Source organism: Archocentrus centrarchus, chromosome 4, assembly GCF_007364275.1.
Source record: "Archocentrus centrarchus isolate MPI-CPG fArcCen1 chromosome 4, fArcCen1, whole genome shotgun sequence".
NCBI lineage: Eukaryota > Metazoa > Chordata > Actinopteri > Cichliformes > Cichlidae > Archocentrus > Archocentrus centrarchus.
Window position 1 is genome coordinate 29172295 of NC_044349.1, and position 19973 is coordinate 29192267.

General features: G+C 42.3%; 1 protein-coding gene across 3 annotated transcripts in view; it reads left to right on the forward strand.

Annotated features, from left to right (window-relative positions):
* fryl (furry homolog, like) overlaps nucleotides 1-19973 on the forward strand; it is a 64818-nt gene that overhangs the window by 37169 nt on the left and 7676 nt on the right. For 2 of the 3 annotated variants that reach the window (XM_030727818.1, XM_030727819.1), the window contains 30 exons: nucleotides 662-816; nucleotides 906-1005; nucleotides 1109-1277; nucleotides 1842-2110; nucleotides 2215-2355; nucleotides 2439-2607; nucleotides 2719-2803; nucleotides 3436-3548; nucleotides 3646-3796; nucleotides 3876-3979; nucleotides 4138-4320; nucleotides 4598-4799; nucleotides 5093-5214; nucleotides 5295-5482; nucleotides 6292-6386; nucleotides 6503-7101; nucleotides 7181-7449; nucleotides 7544-7684; nucleotides 8853-9053; nucleotides 9144-9305; nucleotides 9741-9815; nucleotides 10008-10184; nucleotides 10508-10516; nucleotides 10861-11061; nucleotides 13062-13262; nucleotides 15149-15555; nucleotides 17795-18002; nucleotides 18161-18310; nucleotides 18930-19028; nucleotides 19736-19804. In XM_030727818.1, coding sequence (XP_030583678.1) covers nucleotides 662-816; nucleotides 906-1005; nucleotides 1109-1277; nucleotides 1842-2110; nucleotides 2215-2355; nucleotides 2439-2607; nucleotides 2719-2803; nucleotides 3436-3548; nucleotides 3646-3796; nucleotides 3876-3979; nucleotides 4138-4320; nucleotides 4598-4799; nucleotides 5093-5214; nucleotides 5295-5482; nucleotides 6292-6386; nucleotides 6503-7101; nucleotides 7181-7449; nucleotides 7544-7684; nucleotides 8853-9053; nucleotides 9144-9305; nucleotides 9741-9815; nucleotides 10008-10184; nucleotides 10508-10516; nucleotides 10861-11061; nucleotides 13062-13262; nucleotides 15149-15555; nucleotides 17795-18002; nucleotides 18161-18310; nucleotides 18930-19028; nucleotides 19736-19804 — 5214 coding nt within the window. The remainder of the gene's footprint in view (nucleotides 1-661; nucleotides 817-905; nucleotides 1006-1108; nucleotides 1278-1841; nucleotides 2111-2214; nucleotides 2356-2438; nucleotides 2608-2718; nucleotides 2804-3435; nucleotides 3549-3645; nucleotides 3797-3875; nucleotides 3980-4137; nucleotides 4321-4597; nucleotides 4800-5092; nucleotides 5215-5294; nucleotides 5483-6291; nucleotides 6387-6502; nucleotides 7102-7180; nucleotides 7450-7543; nucleotides 7685-8852; nucleotides 9054-9143; nucleotides 9306-9740; nucleotides 9816-10007; nucleotides 10185-10507; nucleotides 10517-10860; nucleotides 11062-13061; nucleotides 13263-15148; nucleotides 15556-17794; nucleotides 18003-18160; nucleotides 18311-18929; nucleotides 19029-19735; nucleotides 19805-19973) is intronic. The other variant, XM_030727820.1, reaches the window with a different exon arrangement.

The window sequence follows — 19973 nt, forward strand, 5'->3', positions numbered from 1 at the left end:
CCATTTATAAGGTTACATTTTCATTAGTCATCATAGTTTAAAACTGTTTCACTGATCATTAAATAAATATCATACCACATAATTCCCAGTGTATGAATGTACTGATAGGTCAGTATGTCATCGTGTTTTGACCAGTGACAAAGTCTGAGAAAGAAAAATGTTTTTCACAAGTAGCAGGCAGTTTAATCAGTGATGTAAGACTTCCTGAGGTCAAAGTTATTTAGCACACATTCACTTCACTTGAGACTGGCACCACACAGTGGTGTTCAGAAGTACTGCAGTAAGTCAGTGCTAAACATTTTGAATTTCCAGGTCTGTGTAATAAAATAAATGACTTGCACATGAGGTTAAAATGATCCATTTTTGTTTTGTTTTCGTTTTTGGTTTTTTTGAGTGATTCTGATTTTAAAGTGTGGGGTAGTTTGTGTATTGATTCAAATTCTGAAAAGTTTTAAAGAAATTTTGTCTTTTTAAAGTATGTAGTAGTTGTCCTTCATAGCAGGTTTCTTGTTGAAATACACGATTTACAGCACGCCTTAGGCTTATAATTCTAATACTTGATATTTATCTTAGATATTAAGAATTCATGTATGAAATGGAGTAGGATTTTGTAGACTTTTCGAATGTGAAATCCTATGTGTTGCTGTGTGATCTCCTTTAGGTTCACCAGCTGGGTTGTGAGGCTGTGATGCTGCTACTAGAGCTGAATCCAGACCAGAGCAACCTCATGTTTTGGGCTGTGGACCGCTGCTACACTGGTTCTCGTCGTGTGGCTGCTGGCTGCTTTAGGGCCATTGCCAATGTCTTTCACAATAGGTACCACATGGCGCCATCTTCACGTCATTTTTAAGGTCACTGTAGAGCCACCTACCTGTTACTTAAATACCACTTTATTTTTCTTTTAGGGATTACCAGTTTGACACTGTGGTGCTGCTGAATCTGATTCTGTTCAAGGCGGCTGATTCTTCCAGGGAAATTTATGAGCTGGCCATGCAGCTGTTACAGGTCAGAATTTCTTCATCACACATATTACACATAACTTTGAAATTCAGTCTTTAGTCATTAATAGTAATTAATTTAGTAATCCGTGATTGTTTGTGTGAATCAGATCCTGGAGCCCAAGCTCTTCCGTTATGCCCACAAATTGGAGATTCAGCGGACAGATGGCATCTTGACTCCTCCCTCACCGCTGCCACACCTCTACTCTGTGTCTTACTACCAGCTCTCTGAGGAGCTTGCAAGGACTTACCCGGAGCTCACTCTGCCCATCTTCTCAGGTCTGCTCCATTGCTGTATGATGCTTCGATCTGAGTAGCAGTGCAATGCAGGATTCCATGAACTGAAATGTCTCACAAACAGCAAAAAAAGAAAAAAACAACTGACCAAGCATTATTCAAAGTGAAGATTATTTTTTTCCACAATGTATATAATAGTGATAGTGAGAGTGACTTTAAGGTAGGATACCAATTCGGAGGGTTCCTTTGTAAATATATCACACTACCATCGACCTTCCTCACTGTTTCCTTCCAGAACCAGTTCTTGCAGTGCAGTGGGATAACCACCGTTTTTGCCATTAAAATCCTCCAGTACATTTCCATTTAGGGTTCTTTTGTACATTTGTAATTATTATGCCTAAAGTCCTAAAATCTTACCACTCTTAGATACATAGATTGCAGTTCAGGATTCTTTGAGTGTCACATCTCTTACAATGTCTCTGATATGCCATAGTTTTACTCCCCTGGCCCACATGAGGTCAGATTGAGCCATATGTGGCCCATGAACTGAAATGAGTGTGATTCCCCTGTCTCGTAATGTCTTTGTTCATACCGTCCACACTGCAGAGGTGAGTCAGCGTATCCAGTCAGCACATCCTGGTGGTCGTCAAGTAATGTTGCACTACCTCCTACCCTGGATGAACAACGTGGAGCTGGTTGACTTTAAACCAGCCGCACGGCGACCGGAGGACTGCGGCAGTGGCGAGGATGAAGAGGATGTGAAAGACCGGGAGGTTATGATGGTCAACAGCCGGCGCTGGCTCCGTGGAGAAGGCTGGGGATCCCCTCGTGCTACAACCATGGTGCTAAACAACCTCATGTTCATGACCGCTAAGGTGAAACAGCTAACAGACCATATACACTCATTATTTAGATTAACAGGTTGGGTTTGGAAAATGCTGATGAAGATTATTCATTGATCAATCAATTATTTTAACAGTATGGGGATGAGTTTGCGTTGTCCGAGATTGAGAATGTTTGGACCACATTAGCAGACAGTTGGCCAAAGAACCTCAAAATCATTCTTCACTTCCTCATCAGTATGTCAGGAGTCAGCAGTGACCCCAGCCTCTTGCCCTATGTAAGTTGCAGCACGCTCACATCACGCATCATGTATTTGTGTGTGCCAGTTATTCTTCATGAGTTTTCTCCACCTGTCCTCAGGTGAAACGAGTGGTGGTTTTCTTGGGCAGAGATAAGACTATGCAGCTGCTGGAGGAGTTGATGTGTGAGCTTGAGTTGACTGATGCCGTCAGCTCAGCTGTCACTCACATGGACAACCCTCCTTATTATCGCATCACCTCCAGTTACAAGATTCCTTCAGTCACCTCAGGTTAATGAGCATTATGAATGCCACAAGTTCACAGCTCAGGCCAACTGGTCATATGCTAAAACTGTGTGTTTCTGATGCCAGAAGGTAAATATTTAACGTCTGCTCTCTCAGGAACAACCTCCAGCAGCAATACCATGGTGCCAGGAAACGATGGTCATCATGACAGCAAGATCAAAGACACAAACATGGAGGAGAGGTACAAAATAAAGACCAGCGCTGCTCTGTTATTATTAGACTGCAAGAGTAGAGGGGAAAAAAACACAAAGGGCTTGTGTTGTATTTCATGCTAAAGATATGTGAGAATACTAATTGTGTCCAAGATTTAATAATAAACATTCATTTAAAAAAAAAATACAAATCTGATTTTGTGATGAGTGAAGGTGGATCTGACAGGGATGCTGCAGTAAATTAACATACTCTAGCAACATGTCATTCATATTTTTTTCTCTAAATAGGACCAAAATTTACAGAATTAACATCATGCTGTGTTAATAAAACTTCAAACCACTGACTGAGAGTGTAAAGTTATCAGTAAAGTGTTTACTGGGGTCATAAATGAAGTGAACAGTTAGGTTGTTTCCTCTCATAGACTCCTATGCAGTCTTTTTGCAACTTGAGGATCCAACCTAAATGAATACAGGTTTAAGGCACTATCACATTGGCTTCATTATATAGACCTTCAGGCTCCATCCTTCGTTTGTATACAGTCTATGGCTTGATAAATGAAACTTCTTGGTGTATTGGATTAAAGGTGCTGGTTATTGGGATTGGGGGGTGGGGGTGTTGACAGTGGCACTGTTGTTCTAAATAAACACACTTGTTCTTAAGTTGCACCCACCTGGATATCTACAGTGGTTTGAACAGCAACCTGAACCGCCAGCACCACCGTCTGGAATCTCGTTACAGCAGCAGCTCTGGAGGCTCTTATGAAGATGAGAAGAGTAAGCACAAAATCTGCTTCTCCTCACTCACCACTACACAATTAATTTTTTTCACACCACCCACTACCATATCTGCTAATCTTCTCCATTTTTCCAGGTGACTCCATGCCGCTTTATGCTAACTGGCGACTGAAAGTGATGGATCACAATCAGCCAGAACCTCTCCCCTTCCCACCAACGGGAGGCTGCTGGTCCCCTCTTGTGGACTATTTGCCAGAGACGAACACACCTGCCGTACCTCTCCACAGGTACAACACATTCCACTTTTTCTCTCATAAAACATTGTAGTGTTGTTTTATAATCCAGCGCACATTTTCTGTTTTTCAGATGTAATATTGCAGTCATCCTACTCACAGACCTCATTGTTGACCATGGGGTCAAAGTGGAGTGGAGTGCCTACCTACAACTCCTGCTACATGCAGTTTTCTTAGGTAAATCACTTTCTTTTTGTGCTGCTTTATATGCCTGTATCTGTTAAGAGAAAACATTTAAACCTTCTTTGGGCTTTTGCATCAATAATCCTTTACCAGGTCTGTAAATTCAAAAATCACATGATATGAAACGTCTTTGTCTTTTGTGTCTTCCTCAGGTTTTGATCACCAGCACCCAGAGGTCTACGAGCACTGCAAACGCCTGCTGCTTCACCTGCTCATAGTTCAGGGCGCAAACAGCAGTGTTCAGTCTGTTGCTATGGTGCTTTTACGCAACAGAGACTACAACGATCCGAGAGTCCTGACTGTGAAGCCTGTAGCTCAAGAGTTCAACCTCACAGGTGAGTCCTGCTACAGAAGAGGGCAAAGGGAGGGAAAATAACAGGTGCCAAACTTGACCACTGAGCGGCAGGAACTTCCTGCCACCATATAAAAAGATTTACCTGCCATAGAAAATCATTGTTCCCTAGAAAAGGTTTCACCAAGAGAGACCCTGCTTAAAGAGTGGGATTGTGTTGCATGTAAAAGTCAGTTTGTCAATACATAAATCTGTGTACTCAATTATTCATGTGATAATGTCAAAATCTCATTTACACAACTTGCACTTTGCTCGTATAGGAGTACAGGAGCTTTTGCCAGACTGTCAGCCATCACCAATGACAGACTCTGGCCTCAGCTCGAGCTCGACGTCCTCCAGTATAAGCCTTGGTGCAGGAGGTACTGCTGTCTCCCACCTATCTCCCACACTTCTCAGCGAGGTAGACGTCACTGTGGAACAGGACGAGAAGGCCAAAGCTCTGATTGAGTTCATCACTTCAAGGTGAGAAGAAAATGAGAAAATTTACAACATTTATGCTGGTCACTAACTGCTGCTTGTAAAAACATGTTTAGTACACATTAGTTTGAACACATTTATTTCATGCTACTGATTGTGTACAATGATTTGCTTTCATGCTTCCAGCAGTGTCTGAAAGGACCGGGTATTTTAGCTTGCATGGGTTTGATTTTTGGAGTTGTCAGATTAGTTTCTTTGCCTGGTGTGAGAACATGAAATCTTTTGGTAGTGCTAGCAGGTCACATTTCTTCATGTGTGTTTGCTCTTCTCTCACTCAGGAAGCGCGGTCCGCTCTGGAATCACGAGGATGTGTCGCCTAAGAACTCCAACATTAAGAGCGCTGAACAGCTGAGCGCTTTTGTCAGACATGTGGTGACGGTCTTCAAATATTCCCAGACAGGTCTGTACTGTTCGCCGTTACTTGCTGTCTCCTGGTTGGTTTTGTCATATTTACCTGCATGTACTTGTGTATCCCTTCAGGTTTCCAGCTGGACTCGTTGCTGAGTGAAATAGCTCTAAGGTCGGCTCTGTCCTGTTCTTCTCGCCACTATGCTGGTCGCTCATTCCAGATTTTCAGGGCACTCAAACAACCTCTGACTGCTGCCACGCTGTCTGACATTTTGTCTCGGCTTGTTGAGACTATAGGAGACCCTGGAGAGGAAGCTCAGGTCAGAACATTTTTAAATAAAAAGTCTTGCCTTTTACCTGCAATGTCCAACTGCATAACATGAAACAATATTTTAAAGGTTATATTTAATTTGACCGCATGTTTTCATTCAGCTATTAAAAACATTGCCATTTGTGTTACTTCAGGGCAATATTCAAAGCCAGCAAAATATGGCATAGAACAAGGGTTTTTAATAGGACATGGCAAAAACGTGTTAGTTTTTGTTTTGTTTTTATTCAAGAGGGGGGATTTATTTAAATCGTGGTTTCTCTCTGGTGTCATTTTTTTTAAGCCTTGTTGCCAGTAAAGTTCACACATCTAGCACCATGTAGTTTGACAGCGTATAACAATGTCCTCTGCATTTACCCTGTGGGTGCGCTGAATGTCTCACACACAGCTCATTTTTAGAATTGATGCCGCAGTGTTACACCACCACTAAAATCAAAGTGTGTGCACCAGGTGTGAGAACAGCATTTAAGTTGTGCATATGTGCCGCGGAGATACGCACCACAAACGTTAAAGTAGACTGATCTTCTACAGCTTTAAATTTTTTGCATTGCCAGAAATGGTTCATAAAGTCTTAATTTTGTTAAACTGCTGTTTGGTTTTGGCTTAGCTTACTTTCCCACTCTTTATGTTATCAAGCATATCATATGCCCAAATACACAATAAACACACTGCAGCAAACTATGGAAAACGAGGCTTTGAGTTGTTTACTTTTCTGTAGAAACCTACATGCTAAGTTGTGTTGGCTCATTGGTAGCTTTGCTTTCTTTCTGACAAGCTGGCCTCTCCTACTTTTCTCCTTAGGGCTTTGTCATTGAGCTCCTCCTGACGCTGGAGGCCGGCATTGACACGCTAGCAGACACAGTCAAAAACTATGACCTCCTCACTGCCTTAGCACAGTAAGTCCTCTCATTGGTAGCCTCTTTATTTTAATGTTCGAGTCTTCCTTACTTTAAGCAACGTCCTGACACGTTTTGGAACAGTTACGTACAAACTTCTGCTTTTCTATTCACAGAACCTCCACCCGCGATCACTTGCTGGGGGCTAAGTTTGCTGCCAACAGGAAAAGCACAGGCCAGCTGAATATGAACAGTAGTGGTCTGTTGCATTATGTCCACACTCGCAGCAACTCCCTTCGTGCCAGCCTGATGATGGGTGAACGAAAAGCCGACAGGCGTAGGAGTAACACCTTGGACATTGCTGACCGACTTGGTGGCAGCTACGGAAACCTGGCGCGCACGCGGAGCTTATCATCACTAAGCAGAGGAGGGAGTCCTGGAGGGGACTCCGTCCCACCCGTGGACCCTTCAAATCTGATGGCCACCGTGTTCTGGATCGCTGTGTCGTTGCTCGAGTCCGACTACGAGTTTGAGTACTTGCTGGCCCTGCGGCTGCTCAACAAACTGCTGAGCCAGCTGCCTCTGGATCGCGCGGACAGCAGAGAGCGTCTGGAGACGGTCCAGAACAAGCTGAAGTGGTACAACTTCCCTGGTCTGCTTCAGCTCTTCTTGAAGGGCTTCACTTCTGCTGCTACTCAGGAGCTAACCATCCACCTACTCAGTAAGCTCATCAGTGTCTCCAGACATACTCTGGTAGACCCTTCACAAGTAGCAGGTAAATACTAAATAAATATTTGAAAATAAATTTTATTTATTTTACGTTTTTAAATGAGACTTATAATTTTTGTTTGCAGGTTTTCCTCTAAACATCTTATGCCTCCTGCCGCATCTCATCCACCACTTTGACAACCCCACTCCTTTCTGTAAGGAGACAGCTGATAAGATAGCCAAGGTGTGTGCGGATGAGAAGTCAGCCACACTCTCTAACCTAGCTCACATGATGAGCCTTTACAGCACGCACAGCTATTCCCGCGACTGCACCAACTGGATCAACGTGGTCTGTCGTTACCTCCATGATGCCTTTGCAGAGAGAACCTTGAATCTGGTCACTTACTTGGCTGAGGTATATGAGATGAAGGTCAAACTTCTTCATGTTGGTCACAAATTGGAAAAATACCTAATGACCATGAATGCATCCGTCTCTGTGTTTTTCTCAGCTGCTAGAGAAGGGTCTTCCCAGCATGCAGCAGTCCTTGTTGCAGATCATCTACAGCTTGCTGAGTCATATTGACCTGTCAGCAGCTCCTGTCAAACAGTTCAACCTTGAGATCATGAAGATCATTGGCAAATATGTTCAGGTGAGCCTTCACCAAAGTAATCTGTTGAATGTTATCGTTTATTCTTTTTTTTTATTAATAACTTAATTAGATAATAAATAAGATTTAATTTGTAGCTATCTACAGCTTTTATCACATATACCAAGGTCGTGTACACACCCCCCTGGTTAAGCAAATGATGGTTTTTAAGACAAAAACGGTACATGCTCACACAAAGTAGAGCTGTCACCAAATGATGCATTATCATATTGAAAAAGGTACTCCTCATCCACCATGCCAGATCCCCAGAAACAATCCTTTTGTCCATCAATTTCCAGGATCCCTCCACCTCAGTTAATCAGGCAGTAAAGCAGGAATTTCCAACATTTAGCTGCAAATAATCTTCTCTAATGAGAGAGACCACACTTCTAGTGAATTTCAGAGAAAACTTCGCCAAATTCAAATTAAACATCAATTTTAGTGGTTCTCTAACTTTCTCTGACATGTCATAATTCAGAAGATGAAAAAGTTCCCGGTAGTTTGAGATATTCATACAAGAACCAAGTCCTTTGTAGGATTTGCTTTTTAATTGAACAACATATGCCTGACTGAGATTTTTGTTGTCCGAAAGTAAAAGAGCCAGGATCAAGCCTGGGTCTCCAGGGTGGTTGGCAAGAAAATCACCAATGCACCACCCATATGCAGGATACCATATGTTTAATAATAGCTTTGTGTGTGTGTGTGTGTGTGTGTGTGTGTGTGTGTGTGTGTGTGTGTGTGTGTGTGTGTGTGTGTGTGTATTTCTGATGCAGTTACATCTCTTTATGGAAGCCCAGATCTGACTTGGAGCAGTAAATGCTTCTCACTCACATCTGCATCTGACAGCATTACTGCCTCAAGCAAGTTTTGGCTGTCCTAGCTTACTGTCAGTGTTTCCTTTTGTGTAGTCCACAAAAGGAAACACTGTGTTTGTGTGTATACAGTATTTGAGTTCATGTGCACTGGTGTGAACTGCAAGCTTTTTGTATTAGGCCTCCTTTGCTCGATATGAATACAAATTGAGTCCGTAGCTGGTGTGGGTAGGCTTTCAGGAGGAAAATATTCCCCTTCACATTCATAAATTCTTCATAAACACCTACACGGCTTGATATCTCACAGTGGGTTCATTATATTTCTGCGTTTTTGTTTTTGTTTTTTTGTTTTTTTACAGAGCCCACATTGGAAAGAGGCCCAAAACATTTTGAAGTTGGTTGTGTCTCGTTCAGCCAGTCTCGTTGTTCCAGAAGATGTGCAGCGCTCTTACAGTTCTGAGTCCTGCGGCTCCCCAGAAATTGCCTTCACTCGCATATTCAACAACTCATCCAAAGAGCTGCCCGGCAAGACTCTGGACTTCCACTTTGACATCTCAGAGGTCAGTGTCCTACTTTCCCTGAGTTCATCGTTCTCACCATGTGGATTTGCTTTTGATTTTATCTTTAATCTGCATTATTTGACTCTATAGACACCAATAATAGGGCATAAATATGGTGATCAGCGTACTGCAGCAGGCCGGAATGGAAAGCCACAGGTGATTGCTGTCACAAGAAGTACCTCCTCTACATCGTCTGGATCTAACTCCAATGGTCTGGTCCAAGTAAGCTGGAAGAGGCCACAGCTTTCTCAGGTATTTTGTCTGACTGACATATGTCACCTAAAACTAAAGTGATGTGACACCAGACTGATTTCTGATCTGTCTTTAATGAGCTTAATGTGTCTCGAACAGAGCTGTAAGTGCAACAAAATAATTAAAACATGGCATCTTTTCTGGAATAAAATAAAATGTTATTTTGCGCACACACAGGCATAAAAACACATCAGTTTTACTACTTACTTACTTAGTAACTGGCAAATATGCTTTACATTTACAAATTATTTTGTCCAGCAGGCAAACAAAAGCAAAGCCACAAACACATCAGTCTGTGATAATTAACACATTTCACTCTCACTCTGTGTTGCCTGTAGACCTGTTTGTTTTTGTTTTTTGGTAAAACACCACCTGAGACATGTTTGTCCTGGTCAGCTTGTCATTTTTGCATCTTTCCATGTGTTCTTGTTACAGAGAAGAACCAGAGAGAGGCTGATGAATGTCCTATCTTTATGCGGTCCGGAATCAGGCATCCCCAAAAATCCATCTGTAAGACTCCTCTCCTACTCTAAGGCTTCAGATAAGGTCTCTGTAAAATCACTGACATGAACAAAGCTCCTGCTTCTAGACTGTCTTTGTGGTGGTGTTTGATTGGTTTGGGCTTTTTATTTATGATGGATTTACAAAAGTTGTATTTAACTATCTGACATTAAAGCACACTTTTCCTTCCTTCCTGCGCAGGTGGTATTCTCATCCAATGAGGACCTGGATTCTGCAGACCAGCAGACCAGTCTTATACCCACAGTGGAGGAGGTCGTCAGGGAGGAGGAAGTGCAGGGAGAGGATACAGGCAGTGAGCAGCAGTTTGGAGTCTTTAAGGACTTTGACTTCTTAGATGTCGAGCTGGAGGATGCTGAGGTCAGTAAACACATTAGAATGGCTCCACCTGTATGAGGAGGCACATAAGATAGATTTAGGGTCATAAAAAGATGGCAATTTGAGGGACCTTATATCAGGTTAACAGCTTTCTAGTTGTATGTAGTGCAGGGAACTAAAAGTTTCATGCGCTGTTCAGTCACTCTTCATCATTCTTCTTGACCATACTGTAGTAGCTCTGTGACGGATTAACATTAATGTCTTGTTTGTCCAAATTGCCTTACTTGTCCTCACTACTGTAGTAAACGTTTGTGTCCTTCTTAAGTCTACTAACATACGTATTCCTTCTCTTCTCTTGCCACAAGGAGCTGCAGGTAAGTCTGAGGGCCAGAAAGCTATGTCGTTCTTTCCAGAGCCCTGGTGTCTCCCTTTGTCATTCAGTAAAGTGCAGTAGTACCTTTTTTTGATTTGAAATCATTGATCCTGTGCTTGTGAACCCTTTATAGCTGTAGATCATTGCATCATTTACCATGCCATGGACAAAATCATCTCATCCATTCAATCACTTGAGTGTCTTTTGTTCATTTCAATTTTTTTTTTAAAGTTTTGTAATGTTGCATTTGTTTTGTTTTTTTGTTCGCTTGCTTTATAATATCTAATCCAGGCGCTATCACTGTGCACACTATTCCTCACTGCTGTTTACTTGGTTGTCCTGCAGGGGGAGAGCATGGACAACTTCAATTGGGGCGTGCGGCGGCGCTCCCTGGAGAGTATGGACAAAGGGGACACACCGTCTTTGCAGGAGTGCCAATACACGGGCAGCACGCCAAGCCTCAACCTCACCAACCACGAGGACACGGATGAATCATCTGAGGAGGAGGTACTGAGCGCTAGCCAGATTCTCACCCGCTCTGGCCTTGTAAGTCTCACTCTAATCAGGGTCCACCACCCAACCCAGCCACCATGCTCCCCGCACAGCCTGCTGGCATGGTGTGCGTGCGTGCGCGTGTGTGTGTGTGCGCGCATACTGAGCTGGACCTGTTTCCAGTGTGGACAGGGGCTATGCCGCTTGCTTCTTTGCTGGTGGTAGATTTTTCCTTCAAATCTCAGCCCGCTCCCTCTAGCTCCATTAGATTAATGCTTTCATTGTTTCTTAGACATTTTATTTGTATGATTGGTAAGTGCACTGTAGGATGCTTTTCATAAACTCCTTAGAAATTTATATTGAATAAAAGTCCTTACATGTTATTCAAATATAAAATAGCTCAGATGTTTGAACCCAGCATGTTTCTTCTGCGTTGTTTAACAGTTCGGCTGCTTTTCTTTAACTCTTTTTTTTTTTTTTTTTTTTTTTTTTTTCCTTTGGCTTTGCGAGCAAGGCCTTTATCTACATCTGCTAAATATGCTCATAATCATCAGATGTAGGTTCCTCAGTCTAATACGGATGTTTTCTTTCTCTCTTCTTCTGCCCTTCTTGTAGTGCACGGTGAGAGAATGAGCTTTTGGCTTTAGTGGACATTTGCCCCCAAAGACTTTGCAGTCATGCAGTTTTTACACACTACATAAATGCGCATGCAGGATTTTGATGTTATTTACCCAAAGCTTTTGAATGAGATAACCTGTTCATGAAATGTTATTGATGTTAGCATGATCTGATACGCCTGAAACCATTTTTTGAGGATGCCGAATCAAATGACTAAAATGACTAAACATGCTCTGCTTGGTAATGAAACAGGGGTGATGTTATTTGTCTGTTCAAAAGAAAATTGTTAAAAGTTAGTTAATCTGTAGGTTTGTCTGCTTTACTAAGACTAAGATTTCATCGCTTTAGGCTGATGATGTAATTTTGTTTATTACAAAAATGCTCAAATTGTTTTATTACATTTAATACAGAAAAATGCTTATTTAAAATAAGCAATATTATTTACTAGTAAGGGGAAATGATTTAAAAGGAGTTGCACAGTAGAAAAATTAACATACATAGATATCACTTGTGCCAACGAAAGAACGTATCATCAGCAATGAACCTGTGATGAAAGACATCACGGACTAAATGGGTAGATTGATATCTCTATCTTTTTAAAGATAAATGTTTTCCCAAAGTTATTTTATATTTCTCAGACATGCCTGGCCCACTGCCAAGAGATTGTTTGTCAAAAATCAAAACCAAAGCAGAAAACAATGAGTGGGAATCATGGGGAAGAAAAAAACAGCTTTGCCTTTTTTTAAATCACAGGGGATTAAAATGTCCAAATGCATTGTTGTATTACTGAGCTGCAAAGCTTTTTCATTAAAAAAATCATATTTCTCACTGGGAACATGCAGAGTCTTGTGGTCTAAAATGGCCTTTTTCATGTATTTATACTCTGCAGAAACAGACTAATAATCCAGTCGTCCAGCATGTGATTTAAATTTGGTATAATGTAAGAGAATGTTTGAACGAACTTAACTCTTTATCTCACTGTAGTTGAATATGGGGTAAACAGTTTGTTACCATTCAAACTCTGTTATCATTTAGATTAAAATATCAGATGGAACTTTATTTTGATGACAGATAGGCCAGATAAGCTTAAATTACCAGATAAGCTTAAATGACCAGCTGCCTTTACAATACAGTAATAATCAATGCTTGTATAGTTATTACATCATAACCTCTGTAGCCCATTGTATGTTGTACTTCCATAGTAAAGTTATTTGAAGTGTCTCCAGTATGTAGTGCATCAGAGTTTAAAAAAAATGCTGTGAGTAACCTTCCCGAGTACGCCTCGTTTACTCCTAGTTTGGAAATAGTTGGGGCTTTAGGCCTTAGTATACCTTTAATAAAGGTTTGCATCAAACTAGATGATGTGCATATTAGTCTGTATTGTGTTTCTGCATCCCTCAACAGAAAATCCAACCAGCTTGTTTTTCCTTCTCCAGCTTAACAGTGACTCTGCTACAGATGACACTGCATCCAACCATGTGGACTCTTTGCAGCAGTCCCAAGAATCCTCCAGCAGCGCTATGACAGAGGAGGCAGCTGTCCTGCCCACTCTGCCCTCTGCACCCTCCCTCCCTCGACTGGATAGTCCCATGTTGGAGATGACCCACTCAGACAGCACCAGCAGTCAGCTGCCTGAGGTGCGATCAATCGGGAACAACAATAAACTGTGGTGCTCGGGTGCTTTTTAGCTTGCCTTTTTCTTTTTTGTTCATCTTGTATCTGCTTTTGCTGTACTTGTAAATGGTAAATGGACTAGTTCTTATATAGCGCTTTTCTACTCAGATATGAGCACTCAAAGCGCTTACACAACAGCTTACTTGTTGGCCTATCTGTCATTTAGACATTGATCCGCTACCTTCAGGGAGTTTTGGATGGAATAGGGTAAAAGTGCTGGTTCTGTGATTGCCTGCCTGCTGTCAGGTTAAGACATGCGTGTATTTGTGTATTTGCTGCTTTTGCTGCCTCTCACTCCTTCCGCGGCTTTTTCTTTCTTACTTTGCATGGTTGCTGAAGTCTAGCTGTGTAGCTCTTGCGGCCTTAATAGCGGTGGGGCTTGATTGTATGATTTCGGGAATGGATAAAAACAAAAGCTCACCTCAGGTCAGCTGTTACTGCTCACCTCATCTCCAATAACAGCAACTGACCATTGCAACTAAAACCTCCATTTAAAAACTTGTGAAAGAGACACCAGCTCCTTAATCCTCGGCAGATGCATGTGTGAGTATGAGTCCTTTGTAAGTGGTGTCTTAGTTTTACAAGTGCAGTTAACTCAACATCTATCCAATGACATTCAGTATGATATTAACATGCCATAGCTTGCCTTCTATATTTACTGCTACTGACATTTATCACTTTTACTAACAATGGTGAGTATGTAATCTTGTCCTGAAATCCATTTGCATGTACACTGTGACAATTTGAATTAAGTGGAACAGATTTCACCTTTAAAAATATGTATATGATATGAATATCCTTTGTGTATTGGTATATGTGCAAATCAGTTTTCTCTCAGGTGCACCTACCCCTCAGTGAACTCTGTAACTCAACCAAGCCACTGGTCTCAATATCACCCCAAGGACATCTCCCCCATCACAGCCCCAGCTCTTAGTGTAATGAGCCCTAGATAAAACCATCAATAGTCTTACTCATTCCCTGCGGGATGGCCATGACCACTTCTAAAAGCTTTCTGTAATATAGCTGCCGTCTCTGTGATGTACTGGCTGTCTGCCATGCTCAGCATCCCTAATGCATTAGACTTTGAATAATAAAGAAAGGGAAAACAAAAGAAAAAAAGCAAGACCTCTTAATCAGAATTCCCCTGTGCTATCCTCTGCATATCAGTATATATGGGCATATCCCACCTTTGTGCATAAACGTATTCCTCTGTCACATGTGGGCTTTTCCCTCCTTTATGTATAGTATATCCCTCTCTAATGTATGGGTATATTTAATTATGGATGTATAGGGCATACTCCCCCTTTATGTATGAGGAATATCCCCCCCTCTGTGTTGTTACTAATTCAGTCCATTAGTTTTGTGTAGTTATGCAGTATAAGCTATAAGTCAGTCATCATACAGATGTTAATGAGTCACCACTAATCTATTTCATTCACCTGCAGTCGGATCACTTCCTGACACTCCACAGCGATGTTGCTGTTCTTATAGTAGTGATGTCAGGTTTTCAATGGCATTTTAGTGATAAATACTTGCTCGTATTTATTGATCTTTTTTTCTCATTTATTTCTCAAGATAGATGTTAGCTTATGAAATTCCATCCTGAGCAGTCTCCAAGGAAGTGTTGAGTTAAAAGTCCCTCTTCTGTAATTAAAGCTCTAATGTGCTCTAAGACTGGTTATAGCGGTCTTAATTCAAGCTTTAATAGAGGTTTAACTGTGAGTCTGTGTTCATGTATCAATGTTAACAGCCACTGTTGGTGTTAAAAAGATCATTTTAATGTATGTTGTGTTTTAAGATAAAATTACCTGCCAAGCTGCAGCTGAGCCCCTCTGCCTTCATGTTACAGGATGCTGTAAGCGTGACGGCGGCCGACGAGCTGAGTAGCAGCGTGAGCGAGGACACGGGGTTTTGCAGTGCCCCCCCTCTGCCCTCTGACCAGCGAGAGCTGTGTGACCTTGCATACTTACGGGACCCTCAGGATGCTCAGGATCATCAGGAGACTCAAGACCCTCAAGAGGACTTGGATCCAGCCCCCCCTCCCCCTCTAGCCATAGACACACCACCAGGGTCCCTTTGTGAGGAAGACTCGCAAACAGTGCTGCCTCTTTGTCTGCCATCAGAGGCGAAGCAGGATGCAGATCCAGATCCAGACAGCACCTGTGGCTCTGTGTGGGAAGAAGATGTTACACAGGCCCTGAAGGAGCTGGATGAGCGCTGTGAGGAGGAGGAGGCGGACTTCTCTGCCATGTCCAGGTAAGGGTGTCAGAGTCAATCTTTGGATTGAGACCACTGTAATAAATTTAGATTTTGAGATCTGAGAAAATGCTAGACCCCCCTCTGTGTCAGCCTTACTAAAACCATCAGATTTCTGTTTAAATCACTTTTTATCTGAAACCAAAAATGGAAATCTTGATCTGTAAGAGAAATTTAAGAAACATTTATACATGCAAAATTTGCTTGTTTGGTTTGGTTTGGTTTGGTTTCCCTCCAAGCTGTTACTTTTAATTGGAACAATTTTAGTGTTACTTGTCCTTTCTATGGAGGACTGAAACTGCCAAAATCAAAATGAAATAATGAAATGACTAGGTTAAAAAAATAAATAATTAAGTGCGATGGACAGCATCAACAGAAATGTTGTAGGGCACCAGGGTGGCTCAGTGGATGAGCAGGCGACCACATATGCCGCGTGGAAGTGCAGACGGCGCAGGTTCAAGTTTCGACCCGTCGCCATTTACTGAGTCTTCCCCATTCTCTCTCCTCCCACTTATAAAGCTGCAAAAGGCCAAAAAAAAACATAATTATTTTAATAGAAATTTAATATAAATTTTTTTTTAAGTGTAGGCATTTATGAATTTATAAAATGTGAAAATTTGAATTTCTTCGGGGGTTTTTTTCTACCAGCTTTTTCTTGGTGATGCCCATCTTTGCTGAAATAAAGAGAACCTTCACCTACATTAGAAGAGTTGCCCATTAATTGACATAGAAAACAGTTACACTACAGTAGTAGTAGTAGTAGTAGTAGTAACTTGACTACAAAATCAGTTGCTACAAGCTTAGTAACTGATTGATAGATCATTCAATCATTCAATCATGTCTCTGGACTGTGGGAGGTACCCGGAGAAAATCCACTCAAAGAACAGGGAGAACATGCGAACTCCACACAGAAAGGGCCAGGCCAGCTGTGAGGTAACAGTGCTAACCACCATGCTGCCCAGTTTTTTATTGTAGTTTAATTAATCAAAAATTGATTTGATAGGGTGGCCCTCTTTGCTAATAAACTTTGGGGAAACCCTGAATGGAACTGTACATTTTATTAAAGCATTTTCAGACAGCTTACATTTAGGCTTGCACTTAAGTAAAACAGCAAGCTTGAGAATTAACCTTTTTATTTTTATTGAAGACTAGTTGAGGAGTGGCTGAAGATGATGTGGACTAATCTGCTGTGTGTGACTAATCTAACTTCTTTGACATGATTTAGATGGTATGCTGTGTAATTTCTTTCTTGGCATGGCCTAGTGGGGCTATGAAGCTGGGCCAGGGTTGGTTGGCTTCAGTCCATTTCTAACAGCCCGCTCTTCAAGGTGGGCCAATTCTGATTGGAGGACAGTTGTAAAGTCAGGGCTTTAAACTGCTCTAAAGCAATATGAAGAAGCAATGCTGAACAAAGTAGCAGACACAGACTCACTTACCTCCATGTATAACTGTACTCAAGTTCTTTCAATTAACTGAGCCACGCATGCATGAAAAGCAACTGTGTGAGTAGCTCAGACTGACTGAAAACGGCAGGAGACTAACTGTTAGTGTAGGTATCTGCATGAGGATTTATGTGCGTGGGAGAGCGTGAGATGAAACAACTCAGCAATGTCTTACTTCAGTGGGTTGGACGCTGGCTGTGCTTGCAGCTCTGTGCGTGTGTGTGAATCAGTATGTGTAAATGCCTAGCTTGTCTAGAGCTCTCTGCAGTCCTGTGTGGGATGAGTGCAGTGCGCTAGTGCTGCTAGCAGTGGAGCTGCAGACGAGGGGAGAGAGCACGGGCAGGAGAAGCGATAGTTGGGGTGAGGATGAGGACAGAGACTGTGTCCGTTGCAGCGCTCAGCAGCGCAGGCTTTAAATACTTGTATTCTGTCTGCTTCTTCAGACTGTTTGGTCCTACAGGCCTGTGAGTATCTGTGTTTGTGTGTGTATGTGTGTGTGAGAGAGGGAAAGACAGAGAGAGAGAGAGAGAGAGAGAGACATGTTTGTGTGATGCTAAAATGCTAATAGCTCACCTATTATTGTGAGAGCACTGCAGCGGATTAGAGCTCTTGGTGTACTGCAGCAGAATTTTCAGTGGGGGAGGCAGAGATGCAGCAATGTGAGGTTGTTTACTTGCTGCGAGTGATGACGAGAGCGCGCGCGCGTGTGTGTGTGTTTACATTTGCCCTTCAGTGAAGAAAGAGGGGGGTGTAGAACATGTCGGACTGTAGCTTATTGGCCCCCGTGTGTGTTTCAGCCAAGATGAAGGTGACGCAGACGGCTTCCCAGAGATTCAGGCCTCTCCGCCCCCTTCACCCTTCCTCTCAGCCATCCTGGCTGCATTCCAGCCTGTTGCCTATGACAATGACGAAGATGCTTGGCGTTGCCATGTCAACCAGATGTTGTCAGACACAGATGGGTCTTCGGCTGTTTATACCTTCCACGTGTTTTCTCGACTCTTTCAGGTAAATGTGTACCAAATGTTTTTTGTTGTTGTTGTTGTTGTTGCATATTTGGCTGGTAGGACTGCCCTTTATCTGATGCATCTTGTTTACAAGTAAGCTTTCTCAGCATGACCTTCCTTTTTTTTTTTATTTTTTTGTTTTTTTTTTTTACTCTTCAGAGTATTCAGAGGAAATTTGGCTCCATTACACATGCATCTGTTTGCTTTCTCGGGGAAAGGCTCCAACGGATGGGTAATCAATTCCTCAGCTCCCTGGAAGTCATGACGTCTCGCTCGCAGTGTCCCACTGTGCTGCTGGATGCAGAGACGGTGAGGCTGTCCCACATGATTGTCTGCTGTCATTCTAATAATCCTGGTAAAGCTAGACGCCATTAATGCTGGAGCAGTTACACGATTGGATTGTTTTGTAAAAATGGTTCATGTTGTGCTCAGTGCGTGTGCATGTGTGTGTGTGTGTGTGTGTGTGTGTGTGTGTGTGTGTGTGTGTGTGTGTGTCCTGGTATAGATATTTCTGTATACTGTGCGTCATGCCCAGCTCATTTATGACATATCTTAGAAGGAAAATTCACCCAGCACCATTTTTTTTAAATCCAATACATAACAAGTCAAAGACGAAGTGCCAACCTAAAACGGCATGTGACCTAAACTTGTAATAACTGCAACACAGTCAAAGCAAATGAAAACCAAGTTGTCATCTAGGAGAGAGAGTGAGAGACATCAAATCTGTTATATGGACTCCAAAGTAAGTGAAGTCAGTTCCTTTTGTGAGACGAGAGGAGCCATGAATTAGGACCCGAGAAGAAAGAAGCAAAAGGCAGTCCCCAACAACCAATACTAATACAAGGCCTTGGGGCCATCATGTGTGTGTGTGTGTGTAGTGGGTGTTGTTGTGGTTTAATATGTGTGGTGTCCTGTCTTGCTGTTGTAGCTGGTCTCTTGTGGACTGTTGGAGACTCTGAAGTTTAGTGTGCTGGAGTTGCAGGAACACTTGGACACCTACAACGCCAAGAGAGAAGCAGCAGAGCTTGTAAGTCATCATTTATCTTTCACCGTGTCCACCATGTCGTCTTTTCATCCTCTTTGAGCCTTTTCCCACCAGATGTGTTACTTCACATCCTCTTTATTTTTAAAAACTGCTCAGGAAACATGTCAAGTGCCTTTCATCTCTATGCAGTTGCATTGCGGAAGGCCAGGGAGACAGACAGACAAATAGCTGATGTTGTACAAGATGAGCACAGGCTGTCTCATCAGCAGCTGCAGACACTGAATCAGTGTTCAGTATGAGTACATTCAGCTGCCGTTAGTGTCTGCATCATCAGTGAGAAACCCTGCCGAAGGGATAAAAATAACCCCCAGCACTCCTAAATCAGTTACAGAAGGCCAGGCAGGAGAAGCTGTGAGGGGTGGGAGCAGGGAGGAAAGGGGAGGGGAAGAAAGAGATGAGATTGCAGGGGGGGGGGGGGGGGGGGGTTCTGGGATGCAGGGGCGCTAATTGAATGAGACAGCAATGTTCCCTGGAGGCCCAGATACCATCCCTGCTCTGGAACAGGCCTTCTTTAATTCGCTAAATACAACGCTCTTATTAAATCTCCTCCCTTTATTATGTACACACACAAATGTAGACGCACATGTCCATTGGGTTTAAAAAAAAAAGGTCTTGTAATGCCTCCTCTGCTTCCTCTAAGACTTTTATGTTTTTCTGCCTCCTATTTTGTCTCTTACCTGTTTATGCAGTGGTTGGAGAACTGCAGGAAAACATTCGGGGACAAAGACAGCAGCCAGCGACCCAATACTCACGCACAGGTAGGAATGAACGCTTTTACTTTGATATCCATGAATGTTATTTGTCGTTTGTGTTGAACAGTTTGATTTTTTTTTTTTTTATTAATGCAAATTATTGAGGTGCACCTGAATTTGATAAAGTCCTACTGAAATTAAACAGCATGTGTTTTTTTTTTCTGACTGTTCTACT